Source organism: Hibiscus syriacus, unplaced genomic scaffold, assembly GCF_006381635.1.
Source record: "Hibiscus syriacus cultivar Baekdansim isolate YM2019G1 unplaced genomic scaffold, ASM638163v2 tig00110332_pilon, whole genome shotgun sequence".
NCBI classification, from domain to species: Eukaryota; Viridiplantae; Streptophyta; class Magnoliopsida; order Malvales; family Malvaceae; genus Hibiscus; species Hibiscus syriacus.
In genome coordinates, this window is record NW_024062688.1 from 6408533 (window position 1) to 6428167 (window position 19635).

General features: G+C 33.6%; 2 protein-coding genes across 4 annotated transcripts; one reads left to right on the forward strand and one right to left on the reverse strand.

The window, feature by feature from the left end:
• Positions 1-295: 295 nt before the first annotated feature.
• LOC120119870 (serine/threonine protein phosphatase 2A 55 kDa regulatory subunit B beta isoform-like) lies at positions 296-8541 on the forward strand. Of its 3 annotated transcripts, none has more exons than XM_039139667.1 (14): positions 296-704; positions 2250-2353; positions 2448-2546; positions 2712-2831; positions 3174-3377; positions 3969-4060; positions 5120-5238; positions 5363-5486; positions 5645-5768; positions 7353-7421; positions 7514-7605; positions 7688-7765; positions 7861-7928; positions 8023-8541. In XM_039139667.1, the coding sequence occupies exons 1-14, from the start codon at positions 593-595 to the stop codon at positions 8157-8159; spliced, it is 1542 nt and encodes a 513-aa protein (XP_038995598.1). In that variant the 5' UTR covers positions 296-592; the 3' UTR covers positions 8160-8541. The 3 variants fall into 3 exon arrangements, with proteins under 3 accessions (XP_038995598.1, XP_038995599.1, XP_038995600.1); XM_039139668.1 differs by having other exon boundaries at positions 297-704; positions 3174-3374; XM_039139669.1 differs by having other exon boundaries at positions 297-704; positions 3174-3371.
• A 6431-nt stretch (positions 8542-14972) lies between these two features.
• On the reverse strand, positions 14973-16293 carry LOC120119815 (glycosyltransferase BC10-like). The gene is made up of 2 exons (XM_039139619.1): positions 15689-16293; positions 14973-15611 (listed from the first exon to the last, which is right to left on the reverse strand). The coding sequence occupies exons 1-2, from the start codon at positions 16205-16207 to the stop codon at positions 14973-14975; spliced, it is 1158 nt and encodes a 385-aa protein (XP_038995550.1). The 5' UTR covers positions 16208-16293.
• Positions 16294-19635: the final 3342 nt, after the last annotated feature.

Consider the following 19635-nt stretch of genomic DNA (forward strand, 5'->3'; position numbering starts at 1 on the left):
TTCTTAACCTCTTCAATGAGACGGTCGCAAAGAAGATTTAAAAGTGAGTGATTGCTGCTTAACAATTCACAAGTCGCACTCAGAGTTCCACTTTTGCTATACCCGTGGTCCTTCAATTCACCCAATCAAAACCAAACAGTCCAAATGGAAAGCCTCACAGCCCGTAACGTTATCATATGCTCAAACATTGTAGAATAGACAAGCCAAAAAACTATAGAGATGGGATTTTATTTTGCTGCTCAGTCATTTCAGTCCTTTTGAGGAAAAAAATAATCCAAATCTATCCTTCAGAGGTAAAAAAAAAGAAAGAAAAATTTCGGGAGAAAAGTTGGGTCTCTATTGTTTGTGTTTCTTTCAATGGTTGAATTATAGAAAACCGAAGCAAATATTTCATTTTATTCCTCTTTCGAATTTAGGAAGGGAGAGAAAACAAAAATAGTTAACTCAAGATGCGATCTTTGATTTGATTTTCGGAGTGTGGTTGAATCTAGGCCTTTAGCTTTTCCGTTTTCGTTATTCAGTATTAAATAGTGAGACTTACAGTCTGAGGCAAACCCAAAAAAAGAAAAACTAAATAAAGCAACAGACATAAATGCACGGAGGTGATGAGGAGGTCGCAGCTCCGGCAGGAACGCCACAACCGTTGGATTGGAAATTCTCTCAGGTTTTTGGTGAAAGAATCGCTGGAGAAGAAGTTCAAGAAGGTAAAATATTATTGTTTTATGGATCCAATAGGTAATTTGTTGGTTTCCATTGTAACTAGGGTTTAATTTGGCGTTTTGGATCCATTTGGGATGATGGGTTATTGAGTAATTATTGTTTAGGTTAACGGGTTAGAAAAAAAGTTGTGACTTTTTTGTTTGCGTTAGGTTTTAGCATCGCTTGGGTACCAAATAGTGCTTTGAATCATTTCTGGGTATTTTGTTGGAAAGAAGGTAGGATGGAAGTGAACTTCAAGTTAGTGATGGTGCATGCTCAAAGTGTTGTGCCATTTTTTTTGTGTTAATGGCAGTCCTTGAATTTGTGTAATTTCTGTACCTATTTTCTAGTTTTGGGAGGATTAGTGCTTGACAATTCATTTACTGTATTGAGATTTTAATTGAAATTGGAATCTGGGTATTGTCACTCGGTTAGGATGGAGATAGACTATGTTTCATGAGTTTATGTCACCTTAATGTTTAACTCGTGGATGAATGACAACATTGGCGTGGCTTGGGCTTACTATTTGTATGATGGAGGATAAAGACGGATACAATTTACAGATTCCTTGGTTTTATTGGTGGTGGTTTATTTCAGATACGAATTGGTTATATTATGGTTAATTTCCAAGTAAATCGGATACACAGAAAGTGATTTAGATTATAAGTTGAATAATGTGAGATTGTATGGTGCTTGTAAGAAAGACATAATTCAGTGATTGGTCGATATTTGATCTTTTAGATTCTATTTTAAATTTGTATCATTTAGTTCAGTTACTCAACACTGAAACTTGACTTAACAGTTTGAGTTCAACCTGTGTTAGTATCAGTGCCAGATCCAGAAATTAAAAAAATGGGGGGCCAAAATTTTTAATACTCTTTTTTTTCCAATAAAATGGGTATACAATTTTTTTTAATTTTTCTTCTTCCATTAATATATCTGAACTATATTTAAAAATTTATCCGAAATAACAGGTATGCATTTGGTCCCCTCAAGGACCAAATTCATCCGCCCCTAGTAAGTATAATATGGGTAAATGTTGAAGTATGCCACTGAAACGTTTCTGTTGATTCTGGTGGAAAGGACAATTATTTATCTATCGGTAGTATTTGAAGTGTAACTAAATCTTGCAGAATTCTATTTTGAGTTCTGAAAAGCAATGAATCATGGTCTCTGGCTAGGATTCTTTTGGAAAGGAATTATCTTGGACATTCTTATGATCTGAGTGCTTTTCACTAGCTGTGTGGTAGTTCTCTTTTAATTCTTTCTTGCCTCTCCAAATTGAGCATGTTATTGCCCCAATGGCATTTTTCTTAAGCTTGGCAGAATACTAGTGATGCTATGGCGATGAGAATATGCATTACAATGTTGTGGGTTCGTCATGTTAGGCATGCCAGAAATATTTTACGTTGTATAGAAAATAAAATTTTTGTCAAGAGAGTAGAGACTGAGAGTTGTAATTCATTGATAGAAGAAAAATAGTTTCTATTTACCATTTCTCGTACTGGCAGTACAATATTATTACTAAGAAAATGTTTTTCCTCCTGCAGTTGATATTATTTCTGCCACTGAATTTGATAAAACTGGGGATCATCTTGCCACTGGTGACCGTGGGGGTCGTGTTGTTCTCTTCGAGAGGACAGACACAAAGGATGTCGGTTCTGCTACCTTTTCTGATGTTAATATATTACCTTATTGTTTTTCTTGGGTTGCAACTTTATAATTAATTTATTATACTACAATTGTAGCATGGTGTATCAAGAAGGGATCTGGAGAGAATGGATTATCCAATTAGTCGGCACCCTGAGTTTCATTACAAGACGGAGTTCCAGAGCCATGAGCCTGAGGTGCTCTCTCATTACTTTAAAATGCAATGATGCATGCACACACATACACACGCAACCTTAGAACCTGTATTCCACTAGGCTCAAGATTTTTGCTCCATCTTCATCTGAATTATTTCCCCTTCTCTTTCCAATTTAACTATCTCTTTTTTATTTTGGATAATGCAGTTTGACTATCTCAAGAGCTTGGAAATAGAGGAAAAAATCAATAAAATCAGATGGTGTCAAACAGCCAATAGTGCCCTTTTTCTCCTATCCACCAATGATAAAACCATCAAGTTTTGGAAGGTAGGAAGGAAATCTGTGCTGTAACTGCTGTCTTAACTCTGTCTCGTTTCAGGTTGATTGTCCATATTAACACGTTGTCTGCAATAAGTAGTGGCTAGATGCTCATTCATTTATTATGGAATATTTTTTGCAAAACCCTTGCAAAGTTAATGTTCCACAGATAGACTGATACCTTGGAAATGATTGGAAAAGAAACTCAGCAGTAATTCTCATTTTATCCTAGCTAATCTTATGACCATTGGTGTTAAGCATATTTAATGATTGATATTATGATCTGTGGGTACCTCTTCCCTTGCATTCTGACCCACTTATTTATCTGCTGTCTGCATGAGGGTTCAACAGGTACAAGAAAAGAAAGTCAAGAAAATTTCTGACATGAATTTGGATCCATCAAAAGCTGTGGGAAATGTCAGTGTTGCTAGTTCAAGTAGCCCTAAACCTTGTCTAGCGAATGGAAGCTCCTTTGATGGATCCTACAACAATTTAAGCAATGACTTCGTTTTCCCATCTGGAGGCCTTCCATCGTTGCGTTTACCTGTGGTAGTTGTAATTAAACAATCTTTTTTCTTATTTGCTGCGATGAAGTTTTATGTTCATATTTGTATACATTTTGAACCCGTATGAGTTTTAAACAATCTATTTTTTTAATTGTAATACAAGTGCAAAATAGGGTGATGAACTTCTTTGTAGCACCCATTGTTTCCTAGAACAGTACTCCAACTAGGTATAGGACTTACTCTCTCTTGCCAAAATGAATTAGGGGCAAAGCCCGTGTTTCTTTGCCCCATATTTTTGGTGATGAAGACAAATGATATTCAGTTTTCAGCCTTTTACATAATTTTTTTCATCATTTCCTGTAAATGTGCACTTCAATGTTTTTATGTAATATTCTGTTAGATTTTAGATTCCGTTATTATTTTCATTGTTGAGGAATCCACCACTTTCTGCTCTGTATACTTTTTGTATGATGGGGCCTTCATAACCATTGGTCATACAAGCCCTTTGAAGATCAACTGGTTGTTCTCTCTCTTTTTTGGCTGGGGAAGAGTTAGGATTTTGTTGTCAAATAATCATGAACATTTTTTGTTGTTGTTGAATTGTCTTGGCTTCTCAACCTTTAATCTTTACTATATCCAGGTAACAAGTCAGGAGACCAACCTAGTTGCCAGATGTCGAAGGGTATATGGCCATGCTCATGATTATCACATCAATTCTATTTCAAATAACAGGTAGCTATTTGCTTTTGTTTTTATTTCAATTTTATGGTGTTTTGGCTTCCTATATTTGGATTTATTGGAAATCAATTGTAGAGAAAGTATTATTTCTTTTTCCTAGATAATATATTGTAGGATCATGCATCTTACTTTATTTTTCCGTGATGGACGAAAAGTCTTCATCAGCCCATACCTCAATGTGCTTATAAAGAATTTCAGTCTGATAATTGCTTAACCTCTATTATATTTTTGTTGATATATTTTCTTAGTACTTTGCAGTATCAATCTGAGGTGTCCCCTGAGAATGTGATGTTATCTTGTTTTAGGTTCTAGATTGGAGTAGCGACTAAAACCGGCACTGATTGTGCATTTTTTTCGTTTTCCATCCAAATTTCGTGTTTTGTTAAGGTATATGAATCTGTATTAATAATGATAAAGGATGATTGATTTTTCAAGTAATGATATAATGAATCCTGATAGCATTCTGTTCTGAACTTATGCTGTCATGTCCAAGCTCCAAGCAAGAAGCTGTCATTCTGAAATGGATATTTGGGGAGGCCATTCATGCTTTAGAAATGAAAGGCCGATTCATGATGTTGAGAAAACTGGAGAACTTCTAATCATATAATATAAATGATATGGATGGAGCTTTCCTTGGAAATTATTCATCTCCTTTTTAGGCCTGGGAGACATCACATTTGCAGAACTTGTAGGCTCTATCTTTTGAAGATACTTTGTCCGATGCAACCCTGGAGGCATCATGTGGAATATTTGAATCTAAAGTATTAACCTTTTATCATAGAATTCTCTAGTACTTATCTTGAAGTTGAATTGTCTGTACACAATGTTTCTGCTGCTGTTCTTATTCATGTAATTTCTTTGGAAATCCTTATGCTGAAGCTTTAGGCTTGTATGCAGTTTGTATTTGATCAGAAATTAGTAAGCTGTTGTGTGACAAGCTTGCTCGTTATGTTTGAGACCACATCCTGTTTCAGTGTTTTGCTTTCGTATTAGTTTGATTTTCAAAGGTATACCGATAGTCTCTCACTCTCCTGTCTCTCTTATAATTCCTAGTGATGGCGAAACTTTTATATCAGCTGATGATCTACGTATAAATCTTTGGAACTTGGAAATTAGCAATCAAAGTTTCAATATTGTTGATGTAAAGCCTGCAAACATGGAGGATCTAACTGGTAAGTCTCTTACATGTTTGTACTTTCATCGCTGCCTTGACTTATGAAAGTATATGCAACTTTGGTGCTGTCTAATAAATTAACAAAAGCAAGGTTTGAACCATTGTCATGTCTATCTATGCAGAGGTTATAACATCAGCTGAGTTTCACCCTACCCACTGTAATATGCTAGCTTATAGTAGTTCAAAGGGTTTAATTCGCCTCATTGATATGCGGAAATCAGCTTTGTGTGATTCTCACACCAAATTGTAAGTGTAATACCATTTATCGCTTCTTTTGTTGAATTTACTCAGATTTGCATCAAAAATTTAAAATACCATGATATAATCCTGATATGTGAGGGTATTTATTTACTATTTGCTTTCAGTATTCTTTCTGAACTATAAGTAATATTATATGCCAACAGGTTTGAAGAACCAGAGCCACCTGGTTCTAGATCATTTTTTACAGAGATAATTGCTTCAATCTCAGATATTAAATTTTCAAAGGACGGGAGATATATTCTTAGCCGTGATTACATGACTCTTAAGGTTTTGCTTTGTTTCTTTCTCTTCTTGTTTTGCTTTAGTTTCTTGTTTTTTGTGTTGATATGTAACTATACTTTGCATTGCATGAGCTTCCCATTATGGATGTAATTCTTCTTAAACATGCTACAATGACTTTATGTGACCCCAACTTAATTATCTATAACCTTATTAAGTCAATGAAAGGATTTGATTGCATTAATGCAATGCCTTATGCAGAAAGCATGAAACTGCAATGGTCTTTTTCTGCAAATATCTGTCTGATAAACATTCTAGTTTTTTGGGCATTTAACGCAAATGTGATTCAATTCAGTGGTCTTTTTCTGCAAATATCTGCCTGACAAAACATCCTAGGTTTTTAGACATTTAACATAAATGTGACTAAAATTGGAAGAACAATTTGGCTTGGACTCGGATAGTTGAACAATTTTATTTATACTGAAGAGAACTTATCATGAAGGCATGAAACAAGTGGGGGTTAAGATTAAATGTTATGATAGCTTCTTTTTATTCATTGAGAATAAATATACAATTCAATCATTTTTAAAGTCTATTGCGGAACCCATCAAGTGGCCTCAATAGTTAAAGGGAGTGTTGTTCTCCCTATAAGTCATGGGTTTGAGCAGTTGCATTTGCAGAGTGTGTGTGCGTTGTGAATAGTTAAGAAAGATTCTGAACATATATTACCTTCTAGTCATCTCAGACTATTCAAAAAAAAATGATAAGAAACTAGGCCTCGTTAAAAACCCCCTTCATACCCGCTGCTGTACAAAAGTACCTCAGTGGACATTGGAAGGAGGAAAAGAGTGCCTCAAATATTATTCCGAAAAGAATTACACCTCATACTAATACAACAACAGGCTGTTACAAACATCACCCACCAACTTAACCTCAACCCACCCTACAAACACATCATCCAAACAAAAATTACTAAACAATTACCCTATACCCGACTTAGCCAAACTGTCAGCCTCCCAAATCACAACCCTTTTTATAGACCTTATAATAACACTGACAATTTCCTTAACTAGATGTGAAAACACGGTAGGACACACTTCCGGAGTCTTAATCCATTTCACTGCAATTGCAGAATCAGTCTCTATAATTAACTGACCCCTACCACACCATTTTGATTCCACAAACAAAGCTAAACCAGCTTGAATGGCCTTCAACTCAGCTATGATAGGCGGACCTGGACTAGTAGATGCCGAAAATGAACCCAGAATCTTGCTCTCTTCATTTCTAAGGATACCACCAATTCCACTGCTATTCCAATCACCTGTCACTGATCCATCCAAATAAATATAAATAAATAAAGTTCCCCATTCTTTATTTGAATCAATCACATGTTGTTTGCTTTCATTTTTTTAACCTTTGAACATAAATTTGAATCCCTCATAATATTGTTAATTCATTTCAGTATCTACTTTTTTTTGTTAAAATTTGTACCAGTATGCCTACTTTTCAGCTGTAAGACTTCCGATGTTGGTTTTAAACTTAGTGTCCTTGATATAGTATACATTTGATATGTCCTTAATGGGCATTTTAGGACTTGTCGTCTGACTTGAATACATATCATTTGGTTGTCAGTTGTGGGACATCAATATGGATACAGGTCCAGTTGCAACATTCGAGGTTCATGAATATTTACGACCTAAGGTGATTTCTATGTTCTGAAACAGATTATGAAATTAACCATATCGACATTATGCTTTGACAGAGCTGATTATTGCATTCTTTAATTGTTTCAGCTGTGTGATTTGTATGAAAATGATTCAATCTTTGACAAATTTGAATGTTGCCTAAGTGGTGACGGATTGCGAGTGGCAACAGGTTCCTACAGGTTTGTTTTCATCCAAAAGTCTGTCTCCTAACTTCTAGTTGTGTTCTTTCATTTAACAATATATATGTCCGTGTTCTATCAGCAATCTATTCCGTGTATTTGGTTGTGCCCCCGGAAGCACCGAGTCGACAACTTTAGAAGCCAGCAAAAATCCGATGAGGTAAAATTTTACTCCACGGCGGCCTTTCAAACATAAATAAAATTAGATTAAAGAATGACACTCAAGTAGTTATAAGGGTCCATTTGCCTTACCAGGAGACAAGTTCAGACTCCCTCAAGGCCTTCCAGACCCCTAAGCAGTTTAACACGTGTTGTCAGAAGAGGTTACAATTTGTTGTTCATTTGTATCCTTTCGAGTATTTTTCAGTTCTTGATTTGTACCCTGAAGCTTTTATGATGGTGAATTTGTGGTATCAGGATCAGAGACTCCCGGAGTTGACGTGAATGGAAGTTCGTTTGATTTCACAACAAAGCTGCTGCACCTAGCATGGAACCCGATTGAAAACTTGATTGCCTGTGCTGCTGCAAACAGCTTATACATGTACTATGCATAAAGCTGATCCAACAAGTGTGTACTTGCTTGGTTTAACATTTTTTTCGGTTGTTGATGGTCCCGTTCCCTCCGAGCAGCGACTCCCAGTGTCTCCGTAGCACACGGTGTAGTCTTAAGATCAAGAAATGGCTGTCACAGAACCATGTGGATGCAAACCTATCACCGTTCCCAGGTGTGCGCAGCTTAATTCTTGTAATCTTGCGTATCTCCCCTCGGCTTGTTTGTGGTTTTGTTTTTACTTGCTTGATCTTGATCTTCTTTTAAAATAGAAGGTGGAGTAATGAATTTTTTTTAGATTTTGTGTTGGGGTTGAAGTTTAGCAGCAAATGTGATTGTAGATCTCCTACAAGAAAACTAAAGGGACGTTCTTTCTATATTTACCACTTAGGCTTAAGTTGGGAAGGAGCTGTTTCAATTTTTTTATTTATTCTTTCCTTCATCCTCTAGCTTTTACTAGTTGTATCTTTCTTATTTTTGCTGCTTTTGACTTCACAATCGACTCTTAAATCAAAGTCCGTATTGACTGTTTCAGTATTGACAATGGTTTTTCTTTAATATTCTAGATGATTATATTTAGAAGTTTTTTTTAGCAACGGATAACGTGCATACACTTGCAAATTTAGCTGCTTGAACTTAGGACTTTTTGGAAGAGTAACACTTTAATCACCGGGACCGTTTGATGAGTTTCGGTTTCGGTAATGTTGAATGAGTCTTATTTTCAGTTGTACATTTAATCTAGTTTAATAAATTAATCTAATTTCAAACATGTTATAAAATGGATTATATATCCAAGTAAAATAAAAACTATTTGTTCTATATATTTTTATAAAAGAGTGTTAAAAATAAAAATATATATAATTAACAAATTCATCATATGAGTCATGAACTAGTTTAAACTTTATTAAATTACATAAAAATTATTTAATTTAGATATTCTAAATCATAAAGGTGAAATTATATTAATGAGAAGAGTATAACGTTTAGCTGCAATTCACATGCATGCATGAAGTAAAACAAAAGGACACGACAAATGTCAATTTTTCTTGTTCCTCTCGGATTGAATATTTGGCATTACGCTAACAAAGATGCACAAATGTAAAAAATCACATTGTGGAGGTCCCATAATTGTACACTTCTTTTCACTACAATGTGATGCATCTTTACATCGCATTCCTTGGTTTTTTATGTTTAAAAACTAATATAATTGGGTCTTAATAGAATGATATTATTAAATACTTCAAATTTTAAATGCTTAATTAAAAAAATAAGTGTGCAAACTATACATATTAATCAATGTAGGTGTTTAAAATTTTATTTTGATTAAGGTAGATGACTAACTTTTTTTCGTTATCATTTTAAGTGTTTGGTATATCATAATAGTTAAAAAATCTGTTCAAAATAATCAATCAATTGATATTTAACATGTGTTCTTTTGTTTTTTTAAAATAAAATATATATTTTTCTTTTAAAATATAAACTTTTCTTATTTTTCAAAAAAATATTCTAAAATTCATAAAATCCTAAATACTCTTAAAATTCATAGTTTTAAAAGTTCATTTTGAACTCGACTACTATCACCGTAGGCAATTGTTCACGCACTTATTGTAGACACAAGTTTTCGTCCAAATACATATTTTTTATTTTATATTATAATAGTATACAGTATATGTCATATTATATAGTTTTGAAAATATTTTGAAAATTATTGTATATTATATAGTTTTGGAAAACATTTTGAAAATAGTATATAGTTCTGAAAATATTTTAAAAAATATTATATAGTTTTAGAAAACATTTTGAAAATAATATATAGTTTTGAAAATAATTTAAAAATGTTATATATTATATAGTTTTGGAAAACATTTTGAAAAGAGTATATAGTTTTGAAAATATTTTGGAAAATATTATATATTATATTGTTTTGGAAAACGTTTTGAAAATAATATTTAGTTTTGTAAATAATTTGAAAAATATTATATATTATATAGTTTTGAAAAACATTTTGAAAATAGTATATAGTTTTGAAAATAAATTGAAAATAAATTGAAAAAAATATATTATATTATATTATATAGTTTTGGAAAACATAGTTTATAACTGATTTTGGTATATTTATTGTTATTTTTATTGTTATTTTATTTTATTATTGATTTTTAATTTGGTTTATTTAGGTCCAATTCGATCCAGAATATAAGTCCAAGTCATAGTTAGACCTGCAATGTGAAGGCCTGTGTGAAGAACCCAAATAGCTAGGGTTTTCATCATTTCCCAAAGCGCCACCTCACTGGAGCCATTAGATTTGTGCCTAATATAACACTCCAGATTGGATTAGATTAGGGCTTTGTAGCTGAGGATATACGCAACCAAGAGACAACCGTTGGGTCTAGCCTAATCCAATGGCCAAAATCGATAGTATATTAGGGTTTTAGAACCCTAAACAAAGAGATATAACCAAGGGATAGTCTATAACACCCCAACCCGGATCCGAGTCTGAGGTGTCACATTGACTTTTCAAAGCATTTTCTTTTACAAACTGTTTAAAAGTTCAAATTCACATTTCATGAAAATGAATATTTTACATTAATCAAAGCAAATTGTTAACAAAACATATCAGAGCATGTTCAACTCAATCAATTAGTACATGTCAATTATATTCAAAATAACCAAATACATCAAAATCATCTCTTTTCTGATCTGAAACTTTGTAAGGAAGATGCTGACCTGTCTTGCTCCTCTTAACTTCTCTTATCGCTTCTATAACTTACATGTGAAACAATCACATGCTACGTCTATGAATTAGTGAGACATTAAACTTATAAAAGAACTCTAATTATTTAAAAATGCATGAACATATCATCTCATGATGCCACACCAAAACAATATAACATATATTTATATACAGCGTATTATACACATATATATATCACACACTATTTCCATCTTTAATCTTATTCCACTATCAATATTCTTATCATTTATATCTTATAATCATATCCTCTTGTATCTATTCTTTAATCAACATATGATTCATTTAACCAAGCAATACACACATCATTATATAAATCATATAATACAATTCATATCACCAAAGTATATACATTACATGTAACATATTTATTATTATCTCTTTGTTAGCCCATGTATACTAGTGAGAACTAAAGATATGCGAGTACATTGAGGTTGTGCACATATGCTGTCACCACAGCTCGTATAAGTCCCACTGAGTGGCATGTGAAATATGTCCTGAAGGACCTGTGAGTATGTCCCGAAGGACCTGTGAGTATGTCCCGAATGACCTATGAGTATGTCCCGAAAGACCGCGTAGATCCTTGACTCTTGGCATGCCAACTATACCTCTAGCTCTCCTGACACTTACATGGGCATTCTCTTTCATATCATTTCACATATTCACATGTATTTTTCACTTTTCATATGATTTCATAATCATATATCACTTAGCTTATAATATTTCTCTTGTGTTCATATAACATATATATCATTGCCATCTTTTGTTCACATATGTTTCTCATACATCACATAAACTCATATCTTCTTATCATATCATTCACATATACACATAGGCTCATAGTTCTTTCACATAGCTCATTGTCATATAAATCACATATTACATATACATATAGACACATGGTTCACTTACACGTATAACATTTTCATATGATTCACATAGTCATATAATATTTCATATGATCTCATAGGTCATATCACATAGATACGTATTCAATACTCATAGTTACATATCTTATCTCTTATTCTAATAAGTTCATATTTATCATTTAACACATAGATTCTTATTGCCTATTTTATATCATGTTCTTATACCACTAATTCATAATATAGTTTAGGTCAATGTCGCTTAATTTATTTTACTCTTTCACCTATTCATATAATTTCATTACACCAATTTCTATAATTTATTACAAAATCATGTACTCATTTTTCTATAATTGATACATTAACGCCATATAATTTATATTTCTAATTCCTATAACATCCTCATATGATTTCAAGTACTTTGGTACTATACTTCATATCATATAAAACATCTAACAACTTTAGATCATAGTTTCATTTAACATATCGACCTTCTTATATTACTTATCTAACATATTCATATACTCATATCACATAATAATTTCACCTGACTATATCTTATGTTCATTTCATGCTTAAATCGTATAATATCTAAGTCTCCCTTATATAGTTTACGCTACATATTCATATAATCTTATTTGAATCTTATAGATAATTGCTACTTATCTTATCTCATTTCCTTTTTTTCCAGTTTACATGATTTATTACACTAACCTTTACAATAACATATGACTTATATCACTATCTCACAATATTTAAATACTAGTTTATTCTATTTATTTAATTCAGTTTCATATCACACCTATAATCCTTCTCATAGGGATTTTATAGTTCTTCATTTTATAACTCATATATCATAGTTCCTATAGTTCTTATCCTATAGGTTCATATCACCATTATATAGTCATGCACACATACAAATCATGCAATACATACAATCACAAATATCGCATATACTCATCTTACACCCATGATCATGCTCATGATTTCATGCATACTACCATAGGAAATAGACTCATCGCGAGTCTTGTTTCCATTCATCATACATCACTAATATGCACTCACCTGGCCTCATTAGTCAATATCGATCTCTTATCTTTTCCCTTGATCGATCTTACTTGCCAATGGTTCCGGAACTCGTTTAGGCTCTGTATCTACATAATTACACATTTTAAGGCAATTATTAGATGCCTACACCTTGTAATTCGATACTAACAACTTAAACGAACCTAATAAACAAATATTCATTTTTTTCTTTAGGGGGTATCGATACCCTCCTTAGGGTATCGATACCTGTTAAATGGGTACCGATACCTCCTTGCCCATAATTCACTTTTAAGCTCAAAAATCATACTAAACTCACTTAATTCTTCTTATATAATCTCATTTTAGCCCTTCAAACTTAACTATACTTAGCCTAGCCCACTTATATCACTTGAACTCAACTTAATATCCCATATTCCATCTTAAATTTGGAAACCAAGAATCTTACCATTTTCTCAACATGTTCTAAATTGGATTCTATCACTTCCTATTTCTTAATTCAACTGATGACAAGTTAAATTTAGCTTCAAATTTAACTTATCAACTCTTCTTCAAGATTTCACTTAAAAACTCATAATCTTTGATCCCTATTATCTTTTCCATCTTATAATTTTAAGATAACTTAAGCTTTCCTTAAGCTTAAGTATCGTCTAATGATAAAAAACCAAACTTAATTTCAACTAAAAACCAACTAATAAGAAATCTCACCTTATACCAAGACCCACAGTGGAGGGGAAGAAGAAAGCTGGAGAAGTCTCTGGAGTAATCTTTCTCTCATTCCCACGTGATAGCCTAAATAAAGAAAGAAAAAAAACCTTTCTGGTCAAATAATCATTTTACCCTTTATTTCCTTTAATAATTACCAACAATCATCCACTAAATTTTCCAATTTAGTCCCTGAACTTTTAAATCTTTCTAAATCAGACCTCAAAGTTTCAAAATTTCTATTTTAGTCACTGGCCCCAATTTTGAGATATTACACAGTCGTTGGATATAATCCAATCCAACGACCTGAGATAAAAGAATTTAGGGTTTTATCATAACCAAGGACAATAGATCAAAAGCCGCCATACTCGACGAAGTCCAATCGTTGGATCTGATCCAATCCAACAACGTGTATGTCACAAAAGAATCAACAGCTGACTCTCACACGCGTATGATGAATGCGCGAATTCCAGAACCATCCAGGTGAGTATCGTGACATCTCCATGCGCCCATACAGCCCCAACATATGAATATGAGTCATTTTCCAAGCCACACGGATGCCCCGCAATGGCAGAGGCAGACGGAGAAGCAATTTTTAGTAGTAGAGCGACATCACATGCATAAAAAAAGACAATGATATGAGGATTTGAGATTTTCTTTTTTTCTTTTATTATTTTTTATTGTAATCTGATATATATACCCCAACAACACAAATGTAAGATTACTTCTATTTTAGTCACTAAAATTTAAAAATTTAAAAAAAGGTTCATCACTCAATTATCTTCTAACTCCTATTTTGGTCACTAAAATTAAAAAAATATTCAATTAATCATTAAACTTTTAGATTACTTCTATTTTGATCACTCTTTGATGATGGGGAATATTTTATTATAATCTAATGTCAAATAAGATTTAAAATAAAAATTCTTAATCAAAACCTTGAATTAGCACATTGTCCCAGGCACATTGAATTGCGAGGTGGTCAGCGGTGAAAGCAGCAGCCTCCCAGTTGCCAGCAAGTGGGCTGATGATTACGGATTGGAGGCCTTAAATTATAACTGCTGCCTGGAGATGTTAAATCAAGTGTACATTCCACTGAATTGGATTTTGGTTTCTAGTAAACGAGGTGGTGCCTTGCCTTTAGATTCCATGTAAGAATGTGTGTATATATATGGGATGCATGGTTGGGTGTATGTTGGTGTCGGATATTTTGGCATGATGTTTGAACTGTGTTAAAAGAAAAGAATGGGTAATGAGTGTCATATAAAAGTATGTGTTTGGCATGGGAGTATCTGCATACCCATATCTACAAATTCAATGCATTTCTGGACAACGTTAGCAGGATGTGATTCTCTAAGGATCTCCAAATTCATGAAAATTTTCAAAAAAAAATTTGAACATTCTTGTGCAGGAGGATGCTTGTTCCTATCCAACATTTGAACTAAAACCTGGGTCAAAATCCCAATACTTTGGAAGACAATTCTAATAAAGGATCCAAAGCACTCGGAGCAAACTTCCTAGCAAAAAGAAAACAAACAGCTGTTGGGTGGCCATTATAAACACACTCTTGACCTTCAAAGATTCTCTGAAAGAATGCTTCAGACATATCCTCCTTCCCGAATGTGGCCGGATGAGCGCCACCCCTCGACCAGTCCGTCCAAGTAAGTGTCCGGTTGGCCAAGAGCCAAGGTACTTGGATGGTTAACATCGTGGTGAAATAATGCTCGTCCACATAACAAGCCGGCTGGCAAAACTCCTTGAACTTTGGATAATACTTGATGTCCTCGATTATGTTGATCGCAAGCCTCCTGTTAACTTCGAACCATTGAGCCCCCTTGCGCCATTGGCTCAGTTCGACCTCCGGTTCCATGCGTGATTCGTAGCGGCCTCTCCCGTAAGGTCCCGGATCGTCGTACGATTCCATGAAGCTGTATTTCGATCTCGATATGTAGTGGTAGATCACGCTGAAATTATACAGAGGGATGCAGGACTCGGACAGGAGAACAAACCATTCGTTGGAGATATCGAGCAATGCATTCGCAAGGAGTCTCCTCTCGGCCTCGCACATACTCATCGTTCCCCACTCCACCATCTGCATACTCAGACAACAACTTGCAACATAAGACGGCAACGTACACTAAAACGTAAAGAACTTGGTTTGCTAATTACCTGGCTTGGGATTTGTCTGCTATGGAAAGCAGAAGATTGCGGATAGCCGGCAACGTAAGACGGCAATGCATGGACATATATCGAGTAATGCCTTTGATTTCCCTTGAAGAACTTGTCCCAAAGAGGAGCCAGTGGCAATGGCCCCTTAGTCAAGAACATGAAGGCGATCTTGGGGACTCTGAGAAAAGGATATTCCTTGATCTTAGGGACAAATGAAGCTCTCCAAAGTAGTTCATTGTCACTGATTGAATGCCACAAGTTTGGTGGAGGCCTAATCCATCTTTCTATGGTATCGGCCTCGTAGAACCACGGGTGTAAAGAGGATGGTGTCACTGTGCCTGTCTGCTGGGAAATGAAGAATCGAACGGAATACATACAGATGATCGATAATCCGACCGCCATTACCGCGAACAACAAACAAAATAAGAGGAGTCTCAAAGGCAATGTCCTGGAGATGTTTGTTCTTATTACAGAGGCATGGTCTTTACCTTCTTCCATTCCCAACATCCTTGGGTGCATCGTTAATTAATCCCTAAAAGGCTTTTCTGGCACTGTTTTCCCTCCTATAAACATAACCAAGAAGGAGCACCCTTTTTAAGATCAAAACATCTGTAAACGCATCACGTAATGAAAGGAATAGATCACTTGTATAAATAAGCAATGTCAATAACACATGTTAAATATTTTGAACGAGAAGATGGATCAGTTAATACTTCCCCTTAAATTCCTGAATTCCTTCAGCTTTACGTGACTTCTCAGTAAAATGAATGTTTTTGTTATTACAAGTTTTAACAAGCTTCAAATTGTTGAAGTTGTCAAAGCAGGAAAAAAGACAAGTAATGAAAAAAGATGAAACCTTGGATTTGGGAACAAGTAGAATTGTTGTCTGTTGTTGCTACTGTCTGGGTTTTAGAACCGATATTGTGTTTGTGTTTTGTTTGAAGCTTGTGCTGCAATGTCCATTATTCCTCTTTGGGGATTGTTCTGAGAAGATGAAATCAAAAACTTATGGTTAGAGACTCAATCTATGAACCTATTCTCTCGTTGAATCTCAACTGATTTTGCAGACAATATTTTTGGGGTTTTAGTTTTAGAAATGGACTATTCTTTTTTTAACAAGAAATATATATTCGGTCACCACTCACGTTTAAAAAATGAAAAAATGCCACTTGGAAATGAATTAACAAGAGTAATACCTATTACTTTAGTTTAGGGTAAAATATACGTTTGGTATTTAAATTATTATTATTTTTTTACTTAAGTTTTATTTTTTTAAATCATACCTGACGTGTCATTTTTTTAATAATGACATGTTATTAACTTATGCTGACACGTGAATATTATTGTTAAGTTTTTAATGACGTGATACATAAATGAAACATAAACTAAACGTTAGGTATGATCTTTAAACAAAATAAAGTTTTGGTACTAAAACAAAACAAAACAAAAGAAATAATTTAGATACTAAACATGTACTTTACCCAAAAATTTATTATCTTAAGGTTTAATATAAAAAAAAGTGAGCAAATTATATATTTTTCTCATTTAGGTGCGGATTTTTTTTGTCAATTTAAGTTCCTAATATTTCCAACATTATCATGTCGTAACGATCGTTAAAAATCCGTTAAAAATAAGTTAATCAATCAGTATTTGACATGTGGCTTGATTTTTTTATTCCCTTTAATTTTTCTTAAAAATAAAATTAATATTATTTTCAAAAAGAAAACTCAGTATTTGTTATTTTTTAAATACTCCAAGACTTTCAATTGTGAAACAAAACACAACCATCATCGGTGATCATTGACTCAATTGTCAGCCATTAGCCCGTCGATCTCCCATCGATCACTCGCCCATCTATTGGGATGGATGTGTGTGTGGGGATTTTAAGATTTTGGGATTTGAAGCTATAATTGTTGGTAGTCGATGGGTAGATAGATGGTAATCGGTGGGCAGGCGGCCGATGGAGATGGCAGCGATTGTGGACGGTCAAGTAGTGGAGTGAATGTTTTGGGATTTAGGATTTCGGGATTTTTTTATAAAAATTTTAGAAATATTTTGGGTTTTCAATTAAAGAAAATAATAGTAATAATTTTAATTTTTTAAAATAAAATTATTAGAAATTTATAACATGTCATGTGTTACAATTTGAGTGGTTGATAAAAAAAATGACATCTGTTACGATCACTTAAATGAAAACGTTGAAAATGTTAGGTACCTAAATTGACAAAAAAAACCTTTAGGTACCTAAACGGAAAAAGTGATATATTTTAGAATTTAGTCATTTATTTTACTTTTATGAATATAATTTTTTTAATTTTTAGATTTAAAAAAATTGAACTCAATTGTTAAGATTATGTTCTTTTTTATTAAACTAATTGATGTAATAATTTAAAAAAAATGAAATGCTTAAATATACAAAAGGTGCCCGACTATGTCCGTTTTTCTAGTTTAGTGTCTAACATTTTTTTTGATCCAACTTTGTGCCTAATGTTTCATTCTGTTACTCAGAATGGGTCTAGCCGTGACGGACCGTTAAGTTTGGTCGTTAATCCATTAAAAATACCAGTCGACATATTTTTTTAGAGTAAAATATATAAATAATCCCCAAACATTTAGGGTGTTACATTTTGGTCACCTCGATAATTAAATATAAAGTAATTGGAGCTTACCTTGACGGAGGACGGAGGAAAAGATGACAGGAGAGAATGATACAAATTGGGTTTTGGTCGGAACAAAGCAGGGAACTAGGTGGTGATGAGGCGAACAGAGCTCGAGATCGACGCAAAAATCACGAAAACAATGGGGGTGGTTTAGTGTTTTTCGACGAAGCTTTAAGTTGTTCTCTGTGGCAAACGGTGACGATTCACAGTGAGAGCATGGTCGGGTTTTGGTTGCAGACAGACAACGGTCACGTTGGTGGCGACGATGCGAGCTACATACGCCTACGGTGGTCGGAATCCTGAAGAATATCAACGGTGGATTTTTAGGTTTTCGAAGGAGCTTCAAAGTGCCACCCACAACGATCAACGATGGTTTACGGTGAATAACCAGTAGGGTTTTGGTCGGGGGATGGTGGGGAACGTTTTGGTGGTGGCAGTGTATGCCATCGCCGGGAAACGACGGCAGAAGAATAAGACGAAGAATGAGAAGTTTAACGGGGTGACCAAATTGCAACTTCCTTAAAGTTTGGGGATTATTTATATATATTACCCTAAAAAATATATCAGCTGACATTTTTAATAGGTTAACGGCCAAACTTAACGGTTGGATCTATTTTGAGTAACATAATAAAACGTTAGGCAGCAAACTGTAACGAATAAAACGTTAAATACTAAACTGCAAAAACGGGAATATATTGGACATCATATATTTAAGCCTAAATGAACTAATAAGTTAACTTTCATACGACGAAAGTTAACATTATAATGAACATAATTTTTTTATAAAAAGGTTACCATATCTAATGTTGGACATTTTATTTTTCAATTGAAAAATAAAACGATTAAATTTCTGAAAATAAAAATAAAACTAAATCCAAATGTACGAAAATTCTAGTACTTGATGGGTGTAAACTCAATCTTATTTTAACTTTTATTCGCGCGTCGCGTGATAAAATTATCAAAAGTTGATGAGTTTTAATTCGATCTTATGAGATCATATTTCTAAAATGGATTGAGTGAATTTTATGAATGAGAATCGAGATCAAAGAAAAGCTGAATTTAGAATAGCAAAAAACCACCGATCCAACCTAAATAAGTATATCTATATTTCAACTGTTTCCCTATCTTGTCGAATAAAAAAATATTCATATTAATTCGAGTTGAAAATAAGTTATTACCTTAATTCAACATAGTCTATATACGAATAAGACATTATTAAACATAAAACAAATCGAAATCAAATAAAAACCTTCAATATTTGAATCAAAATCCTGATGATCGAAAAGT